Source organism: Cynocephalus volans, chromosome 5, assembly GCF_027409185.1.
Source record: "Cynocephalus volans isolate mCynVol1 chromosome 5, mCynVol1.pri, whole genome shotgun sequence".
In the NCBI taxonomy this organism is placed as follows: Eukaryota; Metazoa; Chordata; class Mammalia; order Dermoptera; family Cynocephalidae; genus Cynocephalus; species Cynocephalus volans.
In genome coordinates this window covers 55,311,662-55,339,329 of record NC_084464.1, presented here as the reverse complement: position 1 = coordinate 55,339,329, position 27,668 = coordinate 55,311,662, and the positions used below count along the sequence as shown (strand labels likewise).

The 27,668-nt window shown below is 39.8% G+C and overlaps 1 protein-coding gene across 1 annotated transcript; it reads right to left on the bottom strand.

The window, feature by feature from the left end:
• Window positions 1-440: 440 nt before the first annotated feature.
• SPATS1 (spermatogenesis associated serine rich 1) lies at window positions 441-27,668 on the bottom strand. Its single transcript, XM_063098308.1, has 9 exons — window positions 27,381-27,668; window positions 27,010-27,199; window positions 21,044-21,191; window positions 14,746-14,870; window positions 13,335-13,496; window positions 6,559-6,679; window positions 5,888-5,950; window positions 712-827; window positions 441-469 (listed from the first exon to the last, which is right to left on the bottom strand). Exons 1-9 carry the CDS (start codon window positions 27,666-27,668, stop codon window positions 441-443), a joined length of 1,242 nt encoding a protein of 413 aa, XP_062954378.1.

Here is a 27,668-nt window from a genome sequence, read left to right as displayed (position 1 = left end):
TATTAGTAGTGTTGTACCCATGTTAAATTCCCTAAATTTGACATTTGTGTTGTGGTTGTTAGAGAATATCCTTGACCTTAGAAGGTACATGCTGAGGAATGTAGGTGGAAAGGATTACAATATCTGTCACTCACTCTCAAATAGTTCAGCAAAATAATAATAGCAATGTGGGGGGGCAGAGAGAGAGAGAGAGAAAATTTTGGCAAATGTTAATAATTGCAGAATCTAGGTGAAGCATATGTAGGTGCTGGTTGTATGATCCTAACAACTTTTCCATAAGTTTGAAAGTTTTCAGAATATGAAGTTAAAATAAAGCAAAGCACTGTGACTCCTCTTTAGAGTTAAACATTTGATTTAGCACAGTCACACTGTGAAAAACCATCAACTGGAAGCAGCTTGCCAGAGTACAGCCAATGCACACCCTATGGGCCTGTTTCTGCTCAGGATTGTCTTGGAAAGTCCAAAGTACCTGTGGATAGAGGCACGGAGTTAAAGATTGTGCTCCATTACAAGACTAACAGTTCTCAACCAACACATTCGACCCTTGATGCTTGGCAATAACATCTGCCCAGGGGACCACCTCGGGGCAGAAGACACATCCACTCCGGGAGAGGCTCTGCCTTCTCTCCTCTCCATTGTGAAGCCTCTCAAATGCCTGTTCTTCTGGACTCCTCCAGTTTTATACTAGTCTATGAAGGTTCTTCAACCCACCAGAAGGGAATAAAATGTGCATTAAGGGTGCGGCTGGCTGCCAATCGTCAAGCTCCTCAACTTCTCTTATCTCATTCTTCAAATTGTTGGCCTTCTCCTTCACCCAGAAAGGCAAGCTATAGGAATAAGACAACACTCTGAGTTTGTGTTTGTGAGAGTGGATAAGGCACTACATGCTCCAAAAGTAAGAAGACCTCCAATTTAGGAGACCAGTTTTAAAATAAAATACTATGTTAGTTGTTTGTTGTACCATTTGCCCCTGCCCCAAGTCCAGATCTCTTTTGGGCCCTTCTCTGCCATGACCCCTGCAGCTAGCATCACTTCGGCTCCTTCCCGCCCCTGCGTTTGAGCTGGGCTTGACTAATGGGAAGCGAACAGGAGATCAGAAGGCGGGAAGAGAGAGGGTGGGGTACTTCTGACCTAGTTCCCCCACTTCTGCCCTATTTCCCATGACACCCCAGTTCTGGCAGTGACAGTACTCAGCAATGCCACAACTGCTGGGCAGCTCTTCTTCCAGGCTCCAGCTCTCACTTTTCTGCAAACCAAGATCCCTCTTCTTCAGGCCTAGATGTAGTAGAGCTTTCCACTGTCGTGAGCCTCTGGGTGCTTCACCTTCCTGTGTGGGTTCCCCCAACACACTTGTAAATAGTCCCTTCCATTAAGCTGTTGTCAAAATTCCGGCTGAGGGTGCTTTCTGTTTTCTGCTGGGACCTTGGCTAATGCAGACACCCAGAGTTCTCTCAGGTGCACTGAGACTTGAAAGGCCACATGCTGGGCTGCCTGTGTGTGTTCCAAGAGGGAGCAGGAAGTGTGACTCCTGGGATTGGTCGGAGCAGGGAGATAGAGAATTCTTTTATCTTTTGGCAGCTAGAATTCTTGTACTTTTCAGGAGTAACATGCCATGACTCGGAAAATGCCCGAATAAAATTTCTGGAGGTAAGGAAGTCCCTGCAAGAGGGTTACCACATAGGTACTAGATGGGAGTCAAGGTTATCATTTAAAGCTAACAAGCCAGATAGTAGAAGCCCAGGTATGAAGAGCAGGACTAAGGGCAATATATAAAAATATTAGCATAAAGAACTATTCAAACAAAACACAAGCATTTTTAAATATCAAAAGAAAGAATTTCTTAACTTTTGTTGAAGCAATCAAACAGTGACTCACAGTAAATACAATGTAATACATATAAAAATGTAACAAAACAATGTGATAGAACTAAAATCAAATATATCAGTCAAATCAATAAACGCAAATGGCCTTAATTCACCTATTAAAGGAAAACATTTTCAAAATGCTCAACATCATTAAGCATCAGGGAAATGCAAATCAAAACCACACTGAGATATCATCTCACCCCAGTTAGACTGGGTATTATCAAAAACACAGAGAATAACAAATGCTAATGAGCATGTGGAGAAAGGGGAACCCTCCTACACTGTTGGTGGGACTGTAAATTAGTGCAGCCATAATGGAAAACAGTATGGAGATTCCTCAAACAGCTAGAGATAGAACTGCCACACAATCCAGCAATCCCACTACTGGGTATACACCCAAAGGAAAATGGAAATCTTCATGTCAAAGGGATACCTTCACTCTCATGTTTATTATAGCTCTGTTTACAGTAGCCAAGAGTTGGAACCAACCTAAATGTCCATCGATGGACGACTGGATAAGGAAAATGTGGTGTATATACTCAGTGGAATATTACTCTGCCATAAAAAAGAATGAAATTTTACCATTCACAGCAAGATGGGTGAACTTAGAGAAAATTATGTTAAGTGAAATAAGCCAGGCACAGAAAGAGAAATACCACATGTCCTCATTCATAAGAGGGAGCTAAAAAATAAAATAAAATAAGATAAAATAATATGTATTTTCAGATTAGCTCACAAAGCAAAATCCAATTCTATGTCTAAAAGATAGACATTAAAACAAAGATCTAAAAAGACAGACCTAAAAACAAAAGAATAGGCAAAGAATATTAGTCAAATGAACAAAATAAAATAAGTGTTGTAATCTTAATACCTGGCTAGGTATAATTTAGGACAAAAAATATTAAATGAGAAAAATAAAGATGTTTTTATAATGCTAAAAGACACAATTAAAAACAAAGGTTAATTAGTCAAAAACACTCTAATATTCAGACAATTTAACACACCCATTCTCAGTCTAAGCTAGTCAAGATGACAAAAATAAATAAGGAAATATGGGGACTAAACAACATAACCAATAAGCTCAGTCTTCTGGGTATATATCTAACTGCATCCTGATTAAATAGAATACACTTTCTTTTCAAGTACCTGTGGAAACAGTCTCATTAACTAATGGCACCTTCTCTACATTGATTGTAAGATGCATCCCTATTCAAAGTTGTTAAAATGGATAAAAATAAAACTTAAGTGTACTAATATAGATAATACCATAATACTCTTTTCCTTGGAGGACCCATTAACTATAATGTCCTTCCTTCTATTTTTTGATGGCGAACTTAACTTATCATCTAGGACCCAGATCAAATACCTCCTCCTCTCGCACACATTCCCAACTTTCCCACCGGTGTACTCCCTCTATGCACACACTGTACCATGTTCGCTTTCAATTGTTTCATAATTACGCATTTATTGGTGCCCCACACTAGACAACGAGCCTTGAAACAAGCATCATATCATATTCTTTGTGCCCTCTGCTTCCATCACCTCAACACTTTCCCACCACTTTCCTGTAGGCCAAGTGCACAAATGGTTTTCTATAGATATCTTTTGAGTTGATTAGATAATCCCTGTAGACACATTGCAAATTATATGATCTTTTCAATATGTAAAAATCATCTCCCTAATTTTTGTTCTAATTCTGGCACTGTCACCAACTAGCTGGGGAAGACTTGGGCAAATCATATAAGATATCTGGTTATCAGATTTTGTCCTTATCTTAAAGTTGGACTGTTGCATTTGCAGATTTAACATTTTTAAATTTCTAAGCACAATTAATACAATATCTAAAGATACGAGTGACTTTAGTGAGAGCAATGTAGTCATACAAAACTGATTCATCAAATAACTTGGGAAAGAAAATAAAAACCTACAATTTTTATTCATAGGTAACAAAGAATCTGGCTTCCAGCCACAACTGGATAGGAGGGATCAGATTTACTCTCCTGACTTAAGTAAAAAACTGGACAAAATGTATGAAACTGCTGTCAGACATGAGACAACTGAAAGTGCAGAATTGTGATCCTGGAGAAAAGGAAAACAAATAAAGAGAGACCTGTGGTCACCCAGCTTTTGCCTGGAGGCACATTCAAGACCACAGAGCAGGGATGGGCAATCCCAAGCAGAACAGGGTGTTCTGAGTTTGAGGAGCCAAATTTGGATCAGGGTTTAGGGAATCTTAGAGGGCTGGAAGCTGCAGGGCAGATTTCTGGGAAAGAAGGAGCTATATGGAAAATGAGCTTCAGAAATTTGCCCAGCATCCGCTTTGAGTCTTTGCTGAATACAAAGACACACACGTGTAGGGCAGAACACAGCAAGATCAAACAATAGAGTGACTGGGAAACTGAACTGAATGATTCTCAGGGCTTACAAAGGACTAAAAATCATTTGAGTTCTCATCAACTAAAGTGAAGACTCCTCATTATCACTCAAGACATTCAGTAGAGACCCCGAAAGGGCCACTCCTTAGTAGTGAGGTTAAACTATCCCTAGAGTAAAGGCTATTTTAGACATGTTCTAAGAAACCTTGAAAACATGCCTCAGAAGGATCAAACCAAACAGCAAGTGACTGAACTATCTGCCAAAACAAAGCCTGACACTCTCTTTAAAAAGACAACAAAATCCAGACACTCAATAACAGAAGATTATAATGTCCAGTATCCAAACAAAATTACTAGACATGCCAAGAAGCAAAAAAATGTGAGCCATAACCAAGAGAAAGGTCAGTCAGTAGAAAAAGATCCAGAAGTGACAGAGATCAGAAAGTTAGCAGACAGAAATGTTAAAATGGTTATTATAACTATGTTCAAGTATTTGAAGAAAACATGAAAATAGTGAGGCAAGAAAAGATTTAAAAAATAATCAAATGAGACTTCTAGTGATTAAAAATATAACCGTCACTAGATGAGATTTACAGCAAATTAAACACTGCAGAAGAAAACAGTGAATCTAGAAAACAATGAATGGTAAATCCTGCAGCTGAAACTGGAGCATATGTGTCTCCTGCCATGACTAACTAGTTAGTAGACTTTTTCATCAGGGTGACTGTCCCCTGAGGAAAGGGCCTAAATCTCCCAATTCTCTTACTGGCCACAGCACAGAAGAATTTGCTTGCATACAATGTTTTGTCCTTCTTAGAAAACATACTTACTTTTTTTAGAAAACCAGACTCATTGCTATTCTATGATTTATACATGTAAAAACATATTTGCACATGAAAGGCAATGCATGAAAGCTAAAATAGTTGGGTAGTGTGATGGCGTTTAGAATATTATTTTGAATATTCTAGAATGGTGTTTATAAAAAATGTAAAGTACAGACATGAGACGCCCTAATTCCCACTGAACTCCAGAGTTTGGTCTTCCAGCTAAACCCTGGTGGATCAGACTCTGGGACATTTGCCCACTCTACTCATACTTCTACAACTATGAGACTGTTTTGTATTAGGAAGTAAAAAAAAAGAAAAGAAAAATATCTTTTGTTGGGTCAGAAATAAGTGAAGTAGGGAATGGAGCTGAGCAAAAGTATGACATTAGAGGAATGATACTTCCCCCAAAATACAGGAGTGTTCTGTTGGCTTTCTCTCTGCCTCTTGAAACTCTAACCATTCTCCCCGGTTGCAATCATTTAAGTATGTGTCTTTCTTTTCCCACAAACTCTCATATTCTGGAAAGCAGGGCTCCTGGTCTTTTTACTCCATATAAACTCTCCTGTGGTACATACCTAGCCTCTGGTAGTTTGTCAATCACATCTGTTGCGTATGTGACCATCCCAATTGCCAGACTTCACAGACATTGGCCTCCACGTGTCTCTCCAAACACCCTCCCTACAGACTGCCCCACACTCCTGCTGGCATTCAAAAGGTCTTTGTGGGTTGATTGTCTACAGGCTCCTCCACAAGAGAAAATAATAAATAATTGATATTTTCATAAAGATGGGAAAATATAAAACACGGTGAGAGAACTCACTTGGGAATTTGTGGAAGAGGCTCAAGTGGAATAAAAGTATCAAATTTCTTTTCATAAGGCATTCTGAAAAACAGAAAAGGCAACCATAAAATTGTGTGGCTTCTACAGCAAAGAGATCAGTACATCATCACAGTCAATAAAATGTCTTATTTTTCAGTTTTAATTTTCAAGTACGAGCTTCAAAACTGTAAAGGCCACAATTTTTATTATTTTTGATCATTTTTAGTTAACATCATTAAATCCCACATGGCTTTTTAAAATAATATTTAAAATTTAATACACTAACTATTTTTCTTTTAACTTAATGATCCTCGTGTTCTCCTCAGTCACTTTGGTCTAAGTTTAGTTCCAAGTTTAAGTCAACCCACATAGTAGTCACTAACCAACAATCTGATTCAGTATGAAAATTCAAGTCTTCAAACTTGCGATAATAAAAATTGAAACAAAATTAATAACCACTTTATTGTAGTCAAGATCCCGTGTATAATTTCAATTACACACACTAATGTGTGCATATACTAATTAACTAAAGATGAACTTTTTAAGGAATTTTCACCCAGTCATATCTTGTTCAGATATGCCCCTTTCAAAATATAACTTATATATAGTAGAGGGAGACACAATCTCTTTAAAGATAACTTTAAGTAACTCGAGTATTAGAATACACTTACATTGAAAAATTCACAGGTGGGAGAGTTGATCCTGCCTTGTGGAAGCCTTTACTCTGTTCTGGATACATGTACGGATTATCCCCTGGAGTTAACTTTGGGATTCCATTCCTGGGATCAATATCTGTGGAAAATGTTTGAAAACAAAATCATACACAAGGCCAAAGATAATCCATAGATCTGCTGTATCGACATGACAATGGAAATAGGCTATTTTAGTGTTTTATTATAAGCTACATAGAGGTTTCTTTAAAGTTCTATTTGTGAGTACCTCGCCTTGAGCAGATGAAGATAGAAGTGTGAGCCTACGTTTGAGACATTTTCTAAAAATTGTTATTATGTTTAGTTCACCTTGGAAAAGAAAAATAGGCTTAGGTTCAGATGGGGTGTTTGGGTTTAAAATACACAGTGGATTGGAGGTATCTTTGCAATGATTCGCAAGATCTCTGACTTAATCTTTTCATTCCTGAGCATTTAATGCACTTTGAATCCTTGAGTTCTAGAAAGCCCAAGAAGCAACCATACTTGGTGCTCTGCCTCTCTGAGGGGGTCTCAGGAGGAAATCAGCTCATGAGTGTCCTGCTCCTCCTCTGCATCAAGCACTGGGGCCATGTGGCAGTGGAAGGAAGTGGCTCTCCTGGTGAAGAGAAGCCAGGAGAAGGTCCAATGCTGCTGAGCAGGCCCTGCTTACCCATCTGATGCTCTGACACCAGCTCAGCCCCTGCTTGTTCCCTGGGAACAAGAAGCTAATCACAGGAGTTGGGGAGGAGTCAGGCTGGTACAGGATGGTCATTGAAACCCACACACCTGACATCAGACTCATCTGCCAAGAGAACAAGCCCAGCCTCTGAGACTGACCAGCCTGAGCTCAGAAGCAGGGATACGTGCTGGGAACATGGCCTCCTTCCTTGTCACACACCCAATGAACAGGACTCTTTTTCTCTCTCTCTCTTTAAAGACTTGTTTTTATATTAATTCAACTGTACCCACAAGATGCAAGCCAAAGGGAGAGCTAGGCAAGATTTTTGAGAAGCTGTTTCCTACCTACACATATCCTCTTGCTAACTCAGAAAAGCCATCTATACAACAGGAAGGAGTTTTGAGTTACTGGAGTATTTAATTTTTCACCTTCCTCTTTCAAAAACCTTCTCAATACCTAAGATTCTGTATCTAAACTTTATATTTGCAGAGTTCAGGTCAAGATGGTGGAATAGATGGTCCCCAGTGTCACTCTCTCCAACAAATCAACCAATTTACAACTATAAAAATGTAACAACAGCCAACCTGGGGCCACTGGAGCTCAGGGGAAGAGGAGGAAAGACCTACGGAGTTCATGAAGGTGGGAGAAGCCATGATGAGAGAAAGAAAAAACTGCTCAGAGCGTTTTGGGCCACAGCTGCTTTAAGGCTGGAACTGCTGAGCACATGGAGCAGGAGCCGGCAAAAGCCACAGCTGTGCCCTTTGGATGGAGCTGCTTGGAGGCAGCAGGGGAGAAGAGGACCTTGGTAGCCCCCAGGACAGTAAGACCACTAATAGGGTTCCTGTGGACCCATGCAGGAGCAAGGAGCCAGAACAGCTGAAAAAGGGGAGCCACTCAGAAGCTGGTGAGTCAATACAAGGGACCAGTGCAGGGCCTTTCCCATGGGAAATGTTTGGAGCATGGGCAGTGAGAGAGACAGGGTCACCGGGAGAACACTGGGACACAGCAAGTACAGCTGATCCATGCCCCAATCAGCACAGGACCACTCAGAGGAGACTGGTCAGAAATGCAGAATTGCATCGGGTGCAGTTTGATGAAAAGATTCAGGCCCAGATCAGAGTTTCTACACAACCCAGGTGCACCAGTCTATGGAGAGCTGGAACTACCTATAAGGTCAACCATTAAACCCTGAGCTGCACAAAAAGTCTTCCCTAGGGAATTAGCAGCAAAGCAGCAACTTAGCTCAACCGCACAGCTCAAGTACTGGTTCCCACAGGAAGTTCCCCCATTTTAAAAGTAAGCAAAGGACAAAAAAAATTAGTTCCAGGCCAGGCACACCACCAGTGCCTCAGGGCCCACCAGGGGACCTGAGGTATGGAGCTGGGGACCAGACCCCCACCCACAATCATGCACACTGCCAGCACCTTGGGGCCCTGCCCAAGGGCCTGGGGCATGGAGCTGAGGACCAGATCCCCCTCCCACATCCAGGCACACCATTAGCACCAAGGAGCATGCCAAAAACATCACTTGCATGTGGGTGGCCCACCACAGCCATCACAGTAACCACAGCTGCTGTGAAAGTGGCTAGATGTCACAACCACCAGGCAGATGGTCCACCAGCCACTGGAGTGCATTGACATAAGGAGAGTCACCAGCAGAGACCAAAGAAAAGAAGAGGATGTCTCTCTCCACAAAGCCCTTTCCAGAGTGGCAGAAGAAGCATCTGCTCTGTGATAATATTGGGGGACCTAAACACACCTTTCAGCATTGGACAGATTATCTAGGCAACAAATCAAGAGAGTAACCATTATTCTTTCAAAGGGAGAGAAGAAATCTAGGGTTCTCAGTGGGGGGGGAGAGGGGGATAGGGAGAGAGGGGACAAAGGGCATAAGGAATAAGTATAATTTGTAAAAATACACATACTAGTAATATTGATTTGATCAACATATGTCAACATTGAATCCCAAAAATATGTATAATCAATTATGATTCAATAATAAAATAAAATAAAATAAAAATAAACTTTATATTTGCTCTTAGATGTAGTGAAATAGCATTAACTACTCCCATGCATTGAGTGCCTGCTGAGTATGGGGTGCTGGGTTCTAAGCAGAAAGACAGCAGTGAGCACATCTTTTGAATCCCAAACCAAGGCATAGACCAGTAAAGATCAAGTGACAGCAAGAAGTGGCAAGAAGGGTTTGGACTTTGTAGTCAGTAACACCTGAGTGCAAATTCAATGCTGCAATTTCTAGTTCTGTGCCCTTGAGCTATTTTATTTAACCTCCCTAAGTCTTAGTAAACTCATTTATAAACTGTTTATTTCAAATGTCTAATTTGCAGACTTATCAAAATGCTAAATGAGAATGATCTGAACACATTACTGGCATTCAAGAAATAGTAGCAGTTATTATTATTATTTGAAATCAAGACTGGACTAATACCCCTCCATCCCAATTATTTTTTAATCTGAAAAATATAATACCATATAGAGCTAAAATATATAAATATATTTAATATATTTTAAAAATATGAATAAATAAATATATATATATATATATATATATATATATATATATATATATATATATATATATATATATATATATATATAAAATACATAGAGCTAAGGTATAAAGCTCTCCCTGGGGAATCTTACTAAGTTAGGGCAACAAGACAAGGAAATAAGGAGATAAACAATCCAGTAAGAAGGTAAATGCCATACATTACAGAACAGCGGTCATACAATTTTAGCACAACTGAGAACCACCTAGGGAGCTTTTTAAAAATTAAGCTTCCCAGGTCCCAACCCAAGAAATTCTGTTTCAGAAGATCTGGAGCGGTTCCCGGAACTGGCCTTTTTTACAAATTCTGTAGATGATTATGATGCAGGTGATTTGAGGACAACACTTAGAAATATATTACTGCAAAAGATTTTCTAAGATAATGTCAGCAAGTAGAAAAAGATCCAATGGCTTGGGTTTAAGTATGAAGTTACTTTTAGGGAAAAATCTCTGACACAACACTTGTGATATAACACATTTGTTTAAGTAATTAGATATAATATGGGACCTTGGTTTAATTTCTGAGTACTCCACAAAAAACAAGTTATCATCCCAAAGTGCTTGCCACTGTGTATCAATAGCTGATAGACCCAAAATACCTCATGATCTGTTCTAATGCTTGTTTATGCTTTTAGACAGACCATCCACTCTGGATGTAAAGAGATTCAGAAGGTAGGAAATGGGACAAACACATTAAAAGACAAATAACCACAAAGACAAATAACCATACAAAGGAGCGAACTGTTTACCAAATCAAATAACATATTCTGTCCAAAATTTCTGTGCCCCAGTGCTCTTGGGTGGAGCCATGTTCTGACCTACAGGCTGTGAGCAGAGGTGATGTGTGCCCTTTCTAAGAAGAAGCATTTCAGCAGCTGATGTGTAACCTTCCAAATCTTTCCCCTACTATGGCAACCTTAGAAACCACACGTCGAGATAGAAAATCACAAGGTAAAAGTAGAAATGTTCCTTAAGTCACTGTTTGGAAGATAGCTGACCTGGAGTGCTACTGGATCCACAGTGCAGTTTACAAGAGAAAGAAGCAAACTTAAATGAGTAAGCAGCTATACTGTAGGAAGGGCTACACAATAGAAAAGTTATATTTTCAGGCCTATTTCCCTACAACCTATAACCATAGATAGCATTTTACTCTTTCTTCTGTGGCAATAGTTAGTCAACAATTATTTAAATATATTTTGATTGATTTTTTTTCCCATAGTAAATGTGTTGCATTCCAGCTCAAAATGGCAGCTGGCTGGCAGTTCCTGACGCTGCCTCTCCATCTTGTCCAAAAAACCAAAAAACAAGGGAGAAGAAAATTTCACAAAGGAAGACATGTCCAGTGTCGAGCTTAACAGTATCAAGTGCTACAGTGAGATCAAGGCAGAGAAGAAATGGAAAACGACCGTTGCATGTGATGTTTAAAGAAGTCTTCGCACATCACCTGAGAAGTAAAACACACTGAAACAAATCCAGGCTGTAGATCCAATTACCAATTTACAGGAAATATATAGGAAAACAGAACCTGTTAAGCAGTACCAAGAGATGGAATCAGCAAAATCCTGACTGTGGTAAACTCTACAGGACAAATGACCTAGTTTCTTCACCAAATAAGTTGCAAGAAAAAAAGAGAGGAGGACCTGTATATGAAAAGAGAGTTAAGAGATATACCAACCAATTTCAATGTGAGGACCTTATTTGGATTCTGATTCAAACAAACTTAACATTTTTTAATTATGGCATTTATAAGACAATTGGATATTTGAACATTGAATATTTGATGATATTAAGGAATTATTGTTAATTTTTAAAGATATGATATTATGATACAATACTGTGGTTATGTTAATAAAAATAACCCATATCTATCAGAGATACATAATGACATATTTACAGATGAAAGGATACGATGTCTGGAATTTGCTCTAAAATAATTCCTGGGGGTAAGGGTAAAGAAGAAACGAGATTAGCCACAGGTTGATAATTATTGAAAATAAGTGAATGAGCATATCAGGTTTTATTATGCTATCCTCTCTACTTTGACAAGTTTGGAAATTTACCTAATAAAAAGTTTTTCTTTAAAAAAAGTTTTAAAATGTAAAATAGGGATTATCACTGGAGCAGGGGGAGGAAAAATGCAGTATTCAGGGAAAGGCATACAGGAGACTTCAAATGTAAAGATAAGATTCCATTTCTTATATGGATTGAGAAGCACATAAGTATTAGTAGTATTCTATTCTATACATTCAACAAATATTTCATAAATATACCTTTGCATCTACTCAGTATTTATAAAATCACCAAGAAAAAAAAGGAAAAAAGGAATAGAGAAAAGGGGAAGGAGAGAGAGAGAGAGAGGAAAGAAGGAAAGAAAAAAAAGGAAGGAAAGAGAGAGGGAAGGAGGGAAGGAAGAAAAAGGAAAGGAAAGGAAAGGAGCGAGAGGAATAATAACCACAAAATTCAAGATAAGGTTTACTTCAGAGTTAGGAGGGAAGTGATGGGTTAGGATTAGGATTTGGGTCACCATAATAATCTCGTTAACTTCTGATAAATACTTTCAGCTCAGGAATGCAGGTACAGGACTCCTTAAAGACTCCCATATCAGTGAGCACTCTTCCAGCTCAGCTCATATGGCTTTTCGTGTATTCTCTATCCAAATAAATTAAAGCCTCAATTCTCAAAACTATTTGTTGCTGCTATGAGATTAAATGTCTACTTTAAAACTCAAAACTGAGAACTTTCTACTTCTTTGTCTTTGTGTTCCTGCGATAGCAATCCTATTCATCTCTGAAGCGATGGCTGCCTCCTGCACGGGTATATCTATTGAAGAGTAGGCCGTAAATGGTTCGTTGGCACTCAGCAACCTTTCGGGGTCTTTCAGTACCTCTGTTATGGGTAAATTGTGGCAGAGAACTCACCACATTACAAACCAAGGAGAGATATACATATATATATGAGGGTACTTCAAAAAAGTTCAGGGGAAAATGGGATTAAAAGATAATAAGAATCATTCCACAAACTTTTTGAAAACCCTTATATACAGATATAGATTTAGATATTCATCTCAATTCCCTTTAATTAAATAAGCTACAATATAACAATGTGCACTACAAGCTAATGTTTATGGGTGTTTTCCTCATCAAGTATATAAAATACACTTTAAATGCACACAACAGGTAGCATCTAATTGAAACAAATTATTTTCTTCGGACTTCAATGAGGGTTTCTATTAATAAGTATCTAAGAGAACTTATCTGATGACTTAAATGCCACATTAGCATTTTATGAAATTCAGAGAAAAGCAAAAATGTGGATCAGCATATGCCGTGAGTTCTTTGCCAAAATATGTAGCCTGCCAGCTGTCCCTCTTCATTTTTCTATCTTTCTGGCTGCACTAGGGTGACATGGCTACCCCACAGGGCTGCTCCCAGCTGTGAAATGCAGAGCCTACTGAATCATGACTCAAGACTTTTTTCGGGCATCACACAGTCAAGGTCCAGAAGGAAGACATTACCGTATTTCTTCCTCCCTAAGCACTTGTCCACCGTCCTTTCTGATAGAGACCTCCTGTTGCCGAGGAAGACCCCATTAAAGAAGCACTGCTTTCCAACATGGTAGGTGTGGATATTGCTGCTAAACCTCGGGTAAAACGTCCACTCAGGACGCTGCCCATCTTCTGCAAGACATCAGAAATCCTCCCATCAGCACCACTCCCAACCTCATAATGCTATTAAATAACAAAAAGTTGTAAAAATTCCCCAGGCACTATCTGGCTGGGGAATACACTTTATCAACATGTATAATTCTTTGGCTCTACATCAGGGGTGGTCTCAACCTCTGTAGGACTAGGAACAAAAAGGAAGAAAACAGGGGAAAGCTACTTGAGGCCTCATTTATTTTTCCTTTTTACTCCCTCCTTCAAAAATGAAGCCAATGTTATGTCTAGAAGTTATGTATGGGCTGGGAAGCTCAGAGACTGTCTTAAAAGCACCTATGATCCAACCCTCACTCTGAGAACCACATAGGAAAAATAGAATGCCATTAACCAGGGAATGGCTGGGCCAACTGTGGCATCTCAAGTGGATGGAACAAGGTGGTGGCAGCAACAACAGCACACACAAGCACTACAGTGACACAGAGACATGTGTATATATGATAAGTCAAATGAGAAAAGCTGCTGTGTGACCTCAGGCTAATTACTGGACCTCTCAGTGCCTTTATTTCATCATTTGATACTTTTCCTGTAAGATTGCTAACAGTGATTTTAAGCAATAAAAGATCCTCTAGCACCTCTAGGGTTGCTTGAGAAACACTTGGGTTCTGAGGTGGCCAAGTCAGAACACAGGCTTTGGAGGCAGGCAGGTTTCACTTCTAATCCCATCACCATACTCCCTGGCTATGTGTACCTGTATGGGTGACTGAAGATCTCCAAGCCTCAGTTTCCTTCTCTGTAAAGAGGGTAGGTCTATATTAGCCACATACGTCTATATGTTTTGCCACAGAAAGAAGTCCATGATCTATTTACTGACAAGTGAAAACAGTTTGTATACTACAACCTTTTATTTTATATATATGTATATATGTGTGTGTATACATACATACACACATACATTTCAAAATTCAGGAAAAATATATATCAACTCTTCACAGCTATGGGGCAGAATGACGATATTGTTGGAGAATACTGGGGAAGGGATTTGTACACTCTATATACTTCCATATTATTTTAATGTTTTGCTGCAGACTTTTATGGTTTTTATATAAAGGCATTTCACTTTTTAAAAACTCATAACAATAGCTCTACAGCAGAGTTGTGACCATTACAGATGAAGTGTGTCAAATGCCTGGCACTTGTGGGTCTTCAGTGACTTCAGAAAAGACCCTGGGCACAGAGGCATGTGGAGGAGGGTCTCTGGCTTACTCACTTGTCTGCAACTTAAGCAAGCTGAATTCCTTAGGATATTTATCCTTTCGGACTTCAGGCACTGACGTTTCAGATGAGTGATCAGAATGTGAGGAGGAGGATTTCTGATCCAAATCTGCAGCAATGCTGGAAAGAAAGCAGGATTAGATTTTCCTATATGCTTAAACTGGCAGTTAGTTAGAACCTGATCATACATATCTTACACTAGAATTGTCCTCACTTATGAGAACTAAACCTCCTCCTCTATAAAAGCCCCTGAGCATATTTGAGGGGACTTAAACATATTCAAAAGACACATGTTTAAAAACAATTGGTGGTGCCTCAAAAAGTTAAACACAGAATTACCATATGACCCAGCAATTCCACTTCTAAGTATATGCCAAAAAGAAGTGAAAACAGAGACTCAAACAGATACTTGTATGTGAATGTTTGTTGCAGCATTATTCATAATACCAGAAAAGTGGAAACAATCCAAGCATCCGCCAACAGATGAATGGATAGGCAAAATGTGGTATATACATACGATGGAATATTATCCAGCCGGAAAAGGGAATGAAGTCTGGTACATGGATGAACCTTAAAAGCATTATTCTAAATGAAATAAGCCAGACACAAAAGTACAAATATTGTATGATTCCACTTACGTGAAATATCTAGAATAGGTAAATTCATAGAAGCAGAAAATAAATTAGAGTTTACCAGGAGCTGGGGAGAAGGGAGAAGGGCAAATTATTGCTTAATGGGCACAGAGTTTCTGTTTGGAGTGATGAAAATGTTTTGGAAAGAGTGGTGATGGCTACACAACATTATGAGTGCAATTAATGCCACTAATGTCAAATGCCATGTTATGTTTTACCATAATTTGTAAAAGGAAATGATATACTGATATATGTTACAACATGGATAAACTTTGAAAGCACTGTGCTAAATAAAGGAAGCCAGCCACTAAAGACCACATATTGATGATTCAATTCATATGAAATGTCCAGAATAGTCAAATCTGTAGAGACAAAAAGTAGATTCATGGTTTTCTGGGGCTGGAGGGATAAGAGAGATGGGGGAGGGAGGTGATTGCTAAAGGGTACGGGTTTCTTTTGGGGGTGAAGAAAGTGTTCTAAAATTGATTGTGGTGATGAATACACTAAAAGCCATGTACACTTTAAACGGGTGAATTATATAGTATGTGATTTATGTTTTGATAAATCTGTTACCAAAAAAAGATGCATGTTCAATAATACAATTAAATGCAAATAAAAAAGCAATAAGTATATAGAGACAAGGAACAAATAATCAAAAACAAACCTAGACTGAAGTGGTTATAATAAGGGAGCATTATATTTAGTGTTGAACTTCCTAGCTGTTAAAAAGGCCTACAGCAAACTGTTGTGAGTATCAGCAGAAAAAGCAATGACTTCTGGTTTAAGTGTCTTTGCATTTGAGAGTTGGCCTTGGACAATGTTTTCAGGTATAGTTATCTGTTATCAAGTCATAGGAGCTTTTTTATAATATTGCATCACTTAGTTTCAAAGCAACTTCATACTGCTTGTCTTGTTCACTCCCTACTAACAATCAGGTGTTGTAGGTAGGACCAATATAATAATTTCCATTTGAAAAGGAAATGGACTCTCAGAGACGATGACTTTCTACGATAAAACACACGTAGCCAGGGTCAGAGCTGGATCAGCAGCCCAGATCTCCTAATTTTAGACTATGTTTCCTAAAAATCATAAAGAACTCTTAATTTGAGGAGTGCTGAGTTCAATAACTCAGAATATATAATAATTTTCACATTGCAGTAAAATATGTCTCTCCTAAATATGAGGTGGAAAGGCTTTTCTGACCAAACTGTGTGGGAAAGATTGCAAGGATAAAGGAAACTTTACAAAAGAAGTATCCGCCTACTTTGTTTATTCAACAAACATTTATCTAAGTACATTTTGTGGCAGGCAGTTCTAGACATTGGGGATCCAAAGATGACCGAACACAGTTTCTGCCCTCAAGGAGCCTAGGGTACAGGGGGAGAGGAGATGGACATGTACACAGATGATTGTGGAAGAATAAGTCAAGGCAGTAATAGAGACCTTTCCAGGAAATTAAAGGAGCACCCAGAGGGCCGGCCCGTGGCTCACTTGGGAGAGTGCAGTGCTGATAACACCAAGGCCACAGGTTTGGATCCTATATGGAGATGGCCAGTTGGCTCACTGGCTGAGCGTGGTGCTGACAACACCAAGTCAAGGGTTGAGATCCCCTTATCGGTCATCTTTAAAAAAAAAAAAAAGGTGCACCCAGAAAGGACACCTAATCCAGTTAGGTTTGAATGGGCAGAGCGGACATCTGGAAAGATTTTATGGAGGAGGTGTGCCTGAGCTGAGTCTCAAAAGATGGGTATAAATTTACCACATGTATCAATCAAGACAAAAGTGACAGAAATCCATGGTGGTTTAAGCAATTATGGGAATGTATTTGTTCCCATGACACAGGTATAACTGAGGACAACTGGAGTCAGGTCTCAATGTCTCCAGAACTGTCATTCTCCCCTGCTGGTCCCCACTTGTTTGACATTTTGGCTTCATTTTTGCCATTTGCAAAAAATGTTTCTTCACAAGGACAACAAGGTCACTGAGAGCCTCAGATTCAAATTCTTCTAGTCTTCCAGCCAATCTTTATCCCAGTCTCCAATGTGAAAAATTTCAGGAAAGAACTCTTTTTGGTCCAGCTTGAATCATGTGCCCTCCCTTAAGTCAATCACAGGCAAAAAGCGGAGTCATGTAAGAAGATGACACCTCCCGTTCAGAACACTCATTAAAACTGGGTAGTGAGGAGAGGAAAACAGCTCTCCAGGAAAAGGGGGATAGCACAGGTGAGGCCACTAGGGAAGTGAGGGGGAGCTGAGCAGCTCCTACAATACGTGAACACAAGCAAAGGGCACTGGGAGAAACCACTCCAGGCACAGACAATATGAGCAAAGGTGCAGAAGGAAGAAACAGCAGGGAAATAAAGAAATTTGATGTGGATGTGGCAGGACAGTTGGAGATAAGACTGCAGAAGAGAAAGAAGACAGATCTGGAGAACCTGCACTCACTGTGAAGGGGCTTGGACTCTTCTTTATCACACTTTAAGGGGGTATCATTAAATAATCATAGGCAAGGACATGACATGGTCACATACGATCAGATTTCTGTTTTAGAAAACTCTGGAAGCTGTGCAAGGAATAGCCTTTAAGAATGCAAGACTTAAGGCAGGGAGTCATTTAGGAGAGAGTTTGGTAGGCAGCCTCTGACATGGCTGCCAGTGATTCCTGCCTCCTGGTGTTTATTCCTTTCTATAACCTCCTGTCCTTGAGTATGGCCTGGACCTCGTGACTCACTTCTAACAAACAGAATACAGCAAAAGTGATGGATGTTACTTCCGAGACTAGGTTACAAAGAGAATGGCTTTGTCCTGTGTGCACTCTTGCTTGCTTGCTTAGGAGGGCAGCTGTCATGTTGCGAGGGTCTTATGTGGAGGCAAGGAACTGAGGGAACCACCAGGCAACAGGCAGTGGGGAACTGAGCTCCCAGTCCCAATAGCCAGTGGAGAACTGAATCCTGCCACCAACCACGTGAGTGAGCTTGGACATGGATACTCCCTCAGGTGAGCCTGCAGATGAGCCCACAGCCCTGGCCAACACCTTGATTGCAATTTCATGAGAGAGGCCTTGAGGTAGAGGCACCAGCGAAATCACACCCAGATTCCCAATCCACAGAAAATGTGAGATAAAAAACGTCTGTTGTTTTAAGCCACTAAGTTTGGGGTGGTTTGTTATGCAGCAATAGATAGCTAATACAGAGAGAATTACAATGGGCCAGGCAAGAGATAATTGGAGCTTCGAGTGGGACTGTGGTAATACAGATGAAATAGAAGGGACGGACTTATAAGATATGAGTATTGCAGGATTTGATCCCCAAGTGGATGAATAGGAGGAGACAAGTATGACTCCTAGGTCTATACCTTTGGGACTGCATGAACACTAAGACTATCGACTGAGACAGGGGTACAGGAGGAGGATCTGGTTTGTGGGGAGGAGTGATGATAAGTTCAGTCAAGGCATGTTGATGCTGATAAGTTCATATCCAGGTGGAAATATTTAGGAAGAGTTGAATACATCAATCTGAAGCTTGGGGTTATGTCTAGGCTGAAGTTTTAGCTTCAGGTACACATGCTTCTACTGAATTAGGTCTTCTGTATGTCAGGCATTATGAAAGATAAAAGAGACCTATATATATGGAGTTATGAGTGCAGAACTGGCACCAATCGCCCAGTTCCCCATCCTCCAGGGTATGAACTTGACAGTCTGGGCTGTCTTTCCCTCCCAATGCATGGATCCGCTGCCACTGTTAGTGACATACGTCTGTTGCAGAGGACCTAAAGGAGCAGAGCTTAAGAATTATCTCAGCCTCTTTCATGTCCAGTGATGGGGGCAGCAAGTCCACTTGAAGCAGATTTTATTATGAAAAGAATCACTTGAGTGACTTCCCTTACTTTTCAGGAATTTACCTTTATGATATAGCCAGAGACAGGCAAAAGACAAATGTAGAAGGATACTCACTACAGTGATATTTACAACAGCAAATTCTCTAAAACTATAGGGCACTGGTCGAATTGGAGTCTATTTGTCTGACACTCCAGCATGTAAGAACATTGAAAACCCTGTTCTTACAAAACACTCAAAATTATGAGAAAATCTCTCCATGTAATGTTCAGTGAAAAAGCACGTTTTATCAAACGCCCTTCAGTAAGTGAATGGATAAATAACCCTGTGGTACATCCAGACAGTGGAATATTCCTCAGCACTAAAAAGCTGTCAGTCCGTGAAAAGACATGGAGGAATGCACACGACTAAGTGAGAGAAGCCACTCTGGAAAGGCTATATGTATACTGTATGATTCCCACTATAAGACATTCTGGAAAAGGAGAAACTATGGAGAGAGTAAAAAAATCAGTGGTTGTCAGGGGCTGGGGGTGGATGGTAATAGGCAGAGATGAACAGGCAGAACACAGAAGATTTCTAGGGCGGTGAAAATACTCTATGTGAAAGTGTAATGACAGGTACATGTCATTATACAATTGCCCAAACCCATAGAATGCACAACACCAAGAACCAACCTAAGGTAAACTGTGAACTTCGGGTGATTATAACGTGTCAATGTAGGTTCATCAACTGTAGCAAATGTACCACTCTGGTGTGCCATGTTGGTAGTGGAGGAGGCTGTGCGTGTGTCAGGGCAGGGAGTATGTCGGAACTCTCTTTGCCTTCCTCTTAATTTTGCTGTGAACCTAAAACTTCTCTTAAAAAGTAAAATCTTTAATAAATCTTTTTAAAAATCAGGTTTCACAAAAAAATAGTATACTATGATCTTAATTGTGCAAGATAAATGTATAATTATATGCATAAGAACATGAAGTTTTTTTCTCATGCATATAAAAAAACTAATATCAAAATATCATTTATTTTCTAATAGGTGACGTTATTGTGACTTTTATTTCTTACTACTGTTTTTATAATTTCAAATTTTCTACAGTGAACTTAAATTACTGTCATTATAACAAAAATTGTTAGAAAAGGGTTTTCAAAACTTTTTACTGTAAAAGAAATAGAAACAGAGAAAAGTGCATAAAACATAAGATACAGTTTTACAAGTAATTGTAAAGCCAACATCCAGGTCAAGAAACAAAACATTGCCAGCTCTCCCCTACCCCACTTGCCAGAAATCATCTGTGTGTCCCTTTCCTGGAGAGGTAACCACTACCCTGTGACTCTTAGCATAAATATTTATTCGCTTTTCTTTAAGTGTTACCACCTATGTATGTATGTATGTATGTATGTGTGTGTGTGTATGTATGTATTCCAAAAATGTGTAGTTTAGTTTCATCTGTTTTTAAACTTGATAATAGCAAGCACCTACACAGCACTTATAGTGGGCCAGGGAGTCTTCTAATCATTTTACATGTATTAACTCATTTAATCTTCACAACAATCCTATGAAGTTTTGTTTTGTTTTGTTTTGTTTTGTTTTTCTGGTATGGGGATCCAAACCTATGAAGTATCATCCTTGTTCTACAGATAAGAAAACTGAGGCCCAGGGAGGTAAAGTGATTTGCTCAAGTTCACACAAGTGGCAGGGCTGGGACTTGAACCCAGATAGTCTAGCTCCGGAATCCATGCTCTTGCCAAGCATGTCATGCTACCTCTCAGACTGCTGGCTTCTTGGTCAGAATTCACCCCAACAGTGACGGCTCTTCAGCACACCCTTACTTACTCCAGGTGAGCAGACATTCTGGGGAGGCCTGAAGGCTCACTGACACTTGGACCTGCTTCTACAGAAGATGAGGAGCTGACCCTTCTGCCAGAGGATGCTGTGTTGGCGAAGCATTCCTTAGATTCCAGAAAATCACTCTGGTTAGCACCTGCAACACATAGATATCACCATTTAATTACATTATTGGAAATACCTTCCATTTTATCTTGTTTCCTAGATTATAAATAATTAAAACAAACAAAAAACAGCTAACATATGTTTAGTGTGTACTGGGGATTATGTTAATACCTCACACACATTATTCCATTTAATTCCCAAAATAACCCACAAACATAGGTATTATTTATAGTCCTCATTTTAAAGGTGAGGAAACTGAGGCCCAGAAGATTAAGCAACTTGCCTATGATCACACAGAAAATAGATTTGATCACAAAAGACTAAAATCCTAACCTCTATGCTAAACTGCTTGCCCCTACACACAGTTCACCTACTCTGAACTAAGTGGAAGACATAAGATCTGAATCAAGCTGTATATCACTGTACATTGTATTAAGCATCTCAAGTATAAAACAAATTTTCTAAAGGATTTGTTCATAGAAAGGCGGATGAATATAACTGGTGATCATAACCTAAAGAACTGCCTTCGGAAACTTCCATGGGTTCCCCTCACACTTCTTATTCATCTTAGTAGCATCCAGAACAGTGCCTGGCACAAAGTAGGTGCTCAATAAATGGTTTTTTTGTTGTTTTGGGTTTTGTTGTTGTTGTTGTTGTTGTTGTTGTTATTTTTTAAAAAGATGACCAGTAAGGGGATCTTAACCCTTGACTTGATGTTGTCAGCACCACGCTCTCCCAAGTGAGCTAACTGGCCATCCCTATATAGGATCCGAACCCATGGCCTTGGTGTTATCAGCACCACACTCTCCCAAGTAAGCCACAGGCTGGCCCCTCAATAAATGTTTTAGTGAATAAATGAGAAACAATTATAACTCCCCGACAACAGACAAGTACAAGGAAGGGAGTTCTGAAAGCCTGTGATTGTCAGAGAAGTGTATCCATTATCTTCACTCTGCTATACAAAATACTTTGTGAAAGTCAGTCTGTTCTCATCATTTCATATAGGTATGTGCCTTGTCCAGTCACACACAAAAAAATTCAGATGAGTAGATATAGCATTTATTTATGCATAATTTCATACAGCACAGAAACTCAATAGATACAATGTAACCTCCGGATATGAAGACATAATAAGAAATGAGTCAGATTTCTCTGACTCGAGTACATTTTTAGACTGACCACGATTCCACCTACATAGTATCATGCTTCACATGTACATGGTATAAACCATGGGCCCTCTGCCAATTCCCACCATCTATCAGCAGAACTGCTACTTAGACAATTTTTTATTCATCTCCTCTCTAATTCATATAGCAAGAGGATCATATCTTTTCCACTCTTGTCAAGTCCTGACCCTATCATCAATCCCTTCACTCTTAAGAGGACTTTGCCTGTGACTCTACAAAGCTTAAAGGCCAGCTGAGCTATTTCAACCTTTCAAAATCCTCCCATTCTAGGGACTGGCCTATTAGCTCAGTTGGTTAGAGCGCCGCCTTATAACACCAAGGTCACAGGTTCGGATTCCCATGCCAGCCAGCTGCAAAAAAATCAAAATCCTCCCATTCTGGGCTTTCACAGGGTGTATGGCATAAGCACTATCTGTGCTGTGGTCTGAATGGGAGCCTGATCCCCAGTGTGGCAGTGTTAAAAGGTGAGGCCTTTGGGAGGTGATAGAATTGTGATTGAATGTATTCAGGGGTTAATGGATAAATAGGTTATCAAAGGTGTGCACTGGAAGCTTTATAAGGAAAGCAAGTGAGCACACTAGTGCTCTCACCATGTGATACCCCACATAACCTCAGGATCTGTAGAGTCCCCACCAAGAAGAAGGCCCTCACCAGATATGCCCCCTGGACCTTGGACTTCCCAGCCCCCAAAACTGTAAGAAATAAATTCTGTTTCTTTATAAATTACTCAGTTTCAGGTATTCAGTTAGAAGTGACAGAAAACATACTAATAAAATTTGCATCAAAATTATCTGTTAAAAATACAGATTTCCTATTAAAAAAAAAAAAAAAACAGATTCCCAAATCCCATCACAGACCTATTGAATTATAATCTCTCCAGGTGAGGACTGGGAACCCGCACTTTGAGTAAGTCCCCCTCCCCCAGCAGCTCTTAGGCTCATGTTTGGCAGTGATCTTCCTCTTAAACTCTAGCTCCATCACTGCAGCTGCATTCTATCCCATCTCACGTCCTGATTCCCAAGTGCACAGAATATCCCAAATTTGCCCAGTCATGAGAACCACCTTGGGGTACTTGTTCAACATGCAGATTCCAGGGCTCTGATCCAGACCTATAGTCTGGGAATCAGTATGTTTAAGAAGCACCTCAGGTGATTCTTAGTGCCAGCAAAGTGTGGGAAATGCTATTCTGGAATATGCCCCATAGCCTACAGCAGCCCCGGCACAGTAAGAGCCAACTGGTTGCTTGAGGTGTGAGTAGTTGGGATGGAGTCAAACCCAGTGGACGGGGCAGAAAAGAAGCAGAGCTGTGAGAAGGCGAGGACAGGTCTCCAGCAGCCAAAGGAGGTACCACCCATCTACTAAGCTACAAAAGAAGTATCAACAAATACAATATAGACCACACTCTCCGACCACAATGCATTACAATTAGAAATCTATTATAAAAAGACAGCCAAAAAATATTCATAAACTTGGAAGATCAAGCCACACTTTTAAATAATTCATATAAAAGAAGAAATCGTAGTGGAAATCATGAGGAGCTTAATGATCAATGAACATAAGTACTACATATCAGAACCTGTGGGACTCAACTAAAGCCGTAATTAGATAGTTGCAACCATAACTGCATATATGGTATTTCACTGACTATAAGATGGCATTAATTGTAATAACATTATTCTTTTATGTACCACAAAGAACAAAAGCTGCCAATTAAACTATACATCACATATCACTCACATGCACATATAAAGAAGGAAAATATAAGCAAAATAAATTGGCTAAGGCATTCTTAAATCTTCTTTGCATTCAAGAGTCTGACTAGAAATCACTTTTCAACTCAATTACTGATGTCCACATTTTCCACCTAATACTGACCTCAGTGCAACAAGAAAGTAGGTAATGCAGCATCCCTTAAACGAGTGCTTCTCTGTTGCCTTTGGAATTTTCTTCCAAGCTATGGACACACATTTTTGCATGCTTCATACAATAAAGATTATGACAATCAGCTGGCTGGTTAGCTTAGATGGTTAGAGCTCATTCTTATAACACAAAGGTCAAGGGTTCAGATCCCCATACAGGCCAGGCACCAAAAAAAAAAAAAAAAAAAAAAGATTGTGACAACCACTTCACACCTGCTGCTGGGCCCACAGCACTGAGACCAATCCCAACTTTAGAGATGCAAACCATGAAAAATATCCATCTTAGAATTGATGGGTTATAGTGCTCAGAAACAAAGATTCCAAAACTAATGAGCTAAGCTTTCAATTCAAGAAATAAGGAAAAAAGAGTAAATCTCCCAAAATAAGGATGAAAATTATAAAATGAAAGCAAAAATGAATGAAATAAAGACTATCAGAACTACAGCATCATGAAAAAAATTAAGGTAGATAAACAAGTTTCAAGAAAAAAATTTAAAACATAAGTAAACAGTATTAGAAATGAAAAGGAGGCCATAATTACAAATAAAATAGAAATAACTTTACAGATAAAGAAATAGAGTCCCAAAGATGTCTAATAACTTGTTCGGGGTGATACAGCTATAAGGTATAATGTATAAAATGTAATTTAATGTTACTCTAGTCAAGATGGTACTGACACAAACCCTAACAGATAAATCAAAAGAACAAAATAGAAAACATAGAATAAAATTTTATATGTTAATAGTGGCATTTTATCTCAGGGAAGAAAGAATGGATTATTCAAAAAATATTGCTGGAACAACTAATTAACCATTTAGAATAAAAATAAAATTAAATCACTCCTATCCCAAAATGGAATAATCCAGATTGATTATAGATTTAAATGTAAAAATTAAAATAAAAGAGGCATCTGAAAAAAATAAGTGAAATTTTATATAATATTTTGGTGGAGAAGTTATTGCTAAGAAAAATATCAAATATACGCAAAATAAAGGAAAGATGCATAGATTTGAATACATATACATTTAAAACTTCTATAGCAAACTATTAATTGGGGAAAATAAAACATACATGATAGAAAAGAGAGTTAGTAGTCATGAAAAATTATGAGTTTTTATAAATTTATAAAATGAAAATAAATACCCAAAGAGAAAAAATGGACAAAAAATATGATCAGATAACTCATTTTAACAAAAACACATACAAATAGCCAATATATATTTGGGAAAAAAAATTTAGAAGCTTATCCATTCTTTTTTGTGTGTGTGTGTGGCTGGTAAGGGGATCGTAACCCCTCGCTCGGTGTTGTCTACACCACACTCAGCCAGTGAGCGCATCGGCCATCCCTACGTAGGCTCCGAACTCGCAGCCTCGGCAGTCCCAGCGCCGCACTCACCCAAGTGAGCCACGGGGCCAGCCCAGAAGTTTATCCATTCTAATAATCAAAGAGTTGAAATTAAAATGAGATTCCATTATTTGCTATCAGTTTGCAAATACCCAGGGTTAGTACAGCTTGGAGGAATGGACTTCTCATACATTGCTGGTGGGAATGTCCCCGTCTTACTGAAGAGCAATTTGACCATATGTGTTCTCCAAAGCCTATGAGAAGAGCACACCATTTGACCCAATGGTTTCACTTCTAGAAATGTTCCTATGAAAAAGGTCTGAAATTTATGTATAGGGATGTAGAAGGGACCCACACATAAGTAGAAGAGATAAAATCAGGGGCAGAGATGATTTCTAGGTTGATACTCTGTGTGAGTTCTGAGGTATTTATTATATCATTTACTTACAGTACTTTTTATACTAAGTTTTTTTGTTTGGTTGTAGTTTTGAGGGGTTTTCTTGTTTTTCGACAGCTGGCAGTTACAGGGATCTGAACTCTTGACCTTGGTGTTATAACACCACTCTCTAGCCAATTGAGCTAACCTGCCAGCCTATTTATGGTAATTTTTGCCAGTAGGTTTTAACAGTGGCTGCCTTCTCACAGTAGGTTTTAACAGTGGCTGCCTTCTCACAGCATGTAAACATTTTAATTGTGTATTTGCCACTACAGGACTTGAGAGTTCACCAAAGCAAGAACTGGTTTGCTCTATGGATGGAATCAGAGAGGGCCCCTTTACAAGTTTTTTGTTTGGTTTTTGGTTTTGTTTTCTTTAGGGGCAAAATTTTAAAGTATCACATGATCCTGAGCATCAAGCAGTGAAATTACACCTAAAACTTTAGCATATTTCCTTGCATACTTAAAAAGTCTTGTGGCTGCTATAAATGGGATGACTTGTCTGATGGACAAGAAGCATAAGAGGAATCTCCTTGCTGAACTGGCAAACAGCACACTCTCCAGTTCAAGCTGACCACAGGATGTCCCTAGAAGTAACTCAGCCTCTAACATGAGCTGGAGACAAACATGCCTCCCCACCCCTCCTCAGCTAGGAGGAGAGTGCTGGAGTTGCAAGTCTGAAGCCTTCTATTCTGACTCTGATGACATCTGACTCTGATGTTACTCTACGTAACATGATGTGTGTGTGTACATCTGCATGTACTCTTTCTGCTGGAAAAATGCACATACACACATTGTGGAGCTCATTCCTTCCTGAAACCCAGGGATTCTGTGTTAAGCTGAACTCAGATAGGTCTCCTGAATGCACCTCCTTCTAAACTTCAAAGGGTGCCCCGGGCTCTAATATACTTAGATATGGCAACCAAATCCACACCCAGCCCTCCCGATTTCTTAGAACTCAACTGTATCTCCTCTCCACCTTGGTCATGCCAGCGCCTTTTTCCTCTGGAACCTTCTCCAGCTCTCTGTTGCAGGTCGCTCTTGAAAAGGAAGGGAGATGACAGTCCCGCGGACCGTTTCCAGTGTACATGGACTCATCTATGCACGTGTTGATTTTAAATATTAAAAGCGACTCAGAGTCAAAGAAAAGATCCTTGTAAGAAACGTATCAGTTAAAAACAACCAGAACCTCCACAAGCCATTGAAAGTCAAGAGGGCAGGGATGACCTCTCAATCAGAGCCTCGCTCCCTCCACCCGGGTGTTTCTTGGTCTAATGTCCCCAGGGCTCCAGCGAGCACTTGTCCCCCAGCCCCGGCAGGGCTGGCTGCCTCGCCCACCCGTGGTCCTCCTTCTTTTCCACCTCCGGGTCTTCCCTACCCCCTTCTCCAGGGTAGACCCCCATGCGAATGTGGCCGAGATCAACGCACCAACTGGCAGTCGAACTGCGAATGCCAAGAGCCGGGAGCCGAGAGCAAGGGGGCCGCGACCGCCGCCCGCCGCCCGCCGCTCCCGCGGGTGAGCGTTCCCGGGTTGCCCGGACACCGCCGCTTCCGGCCGGCGCGGGCTCTGGCCCTCGGTACGGGATGGGGTCTCCTAAGAGGTGCAGATCTAGAGGCTCCAT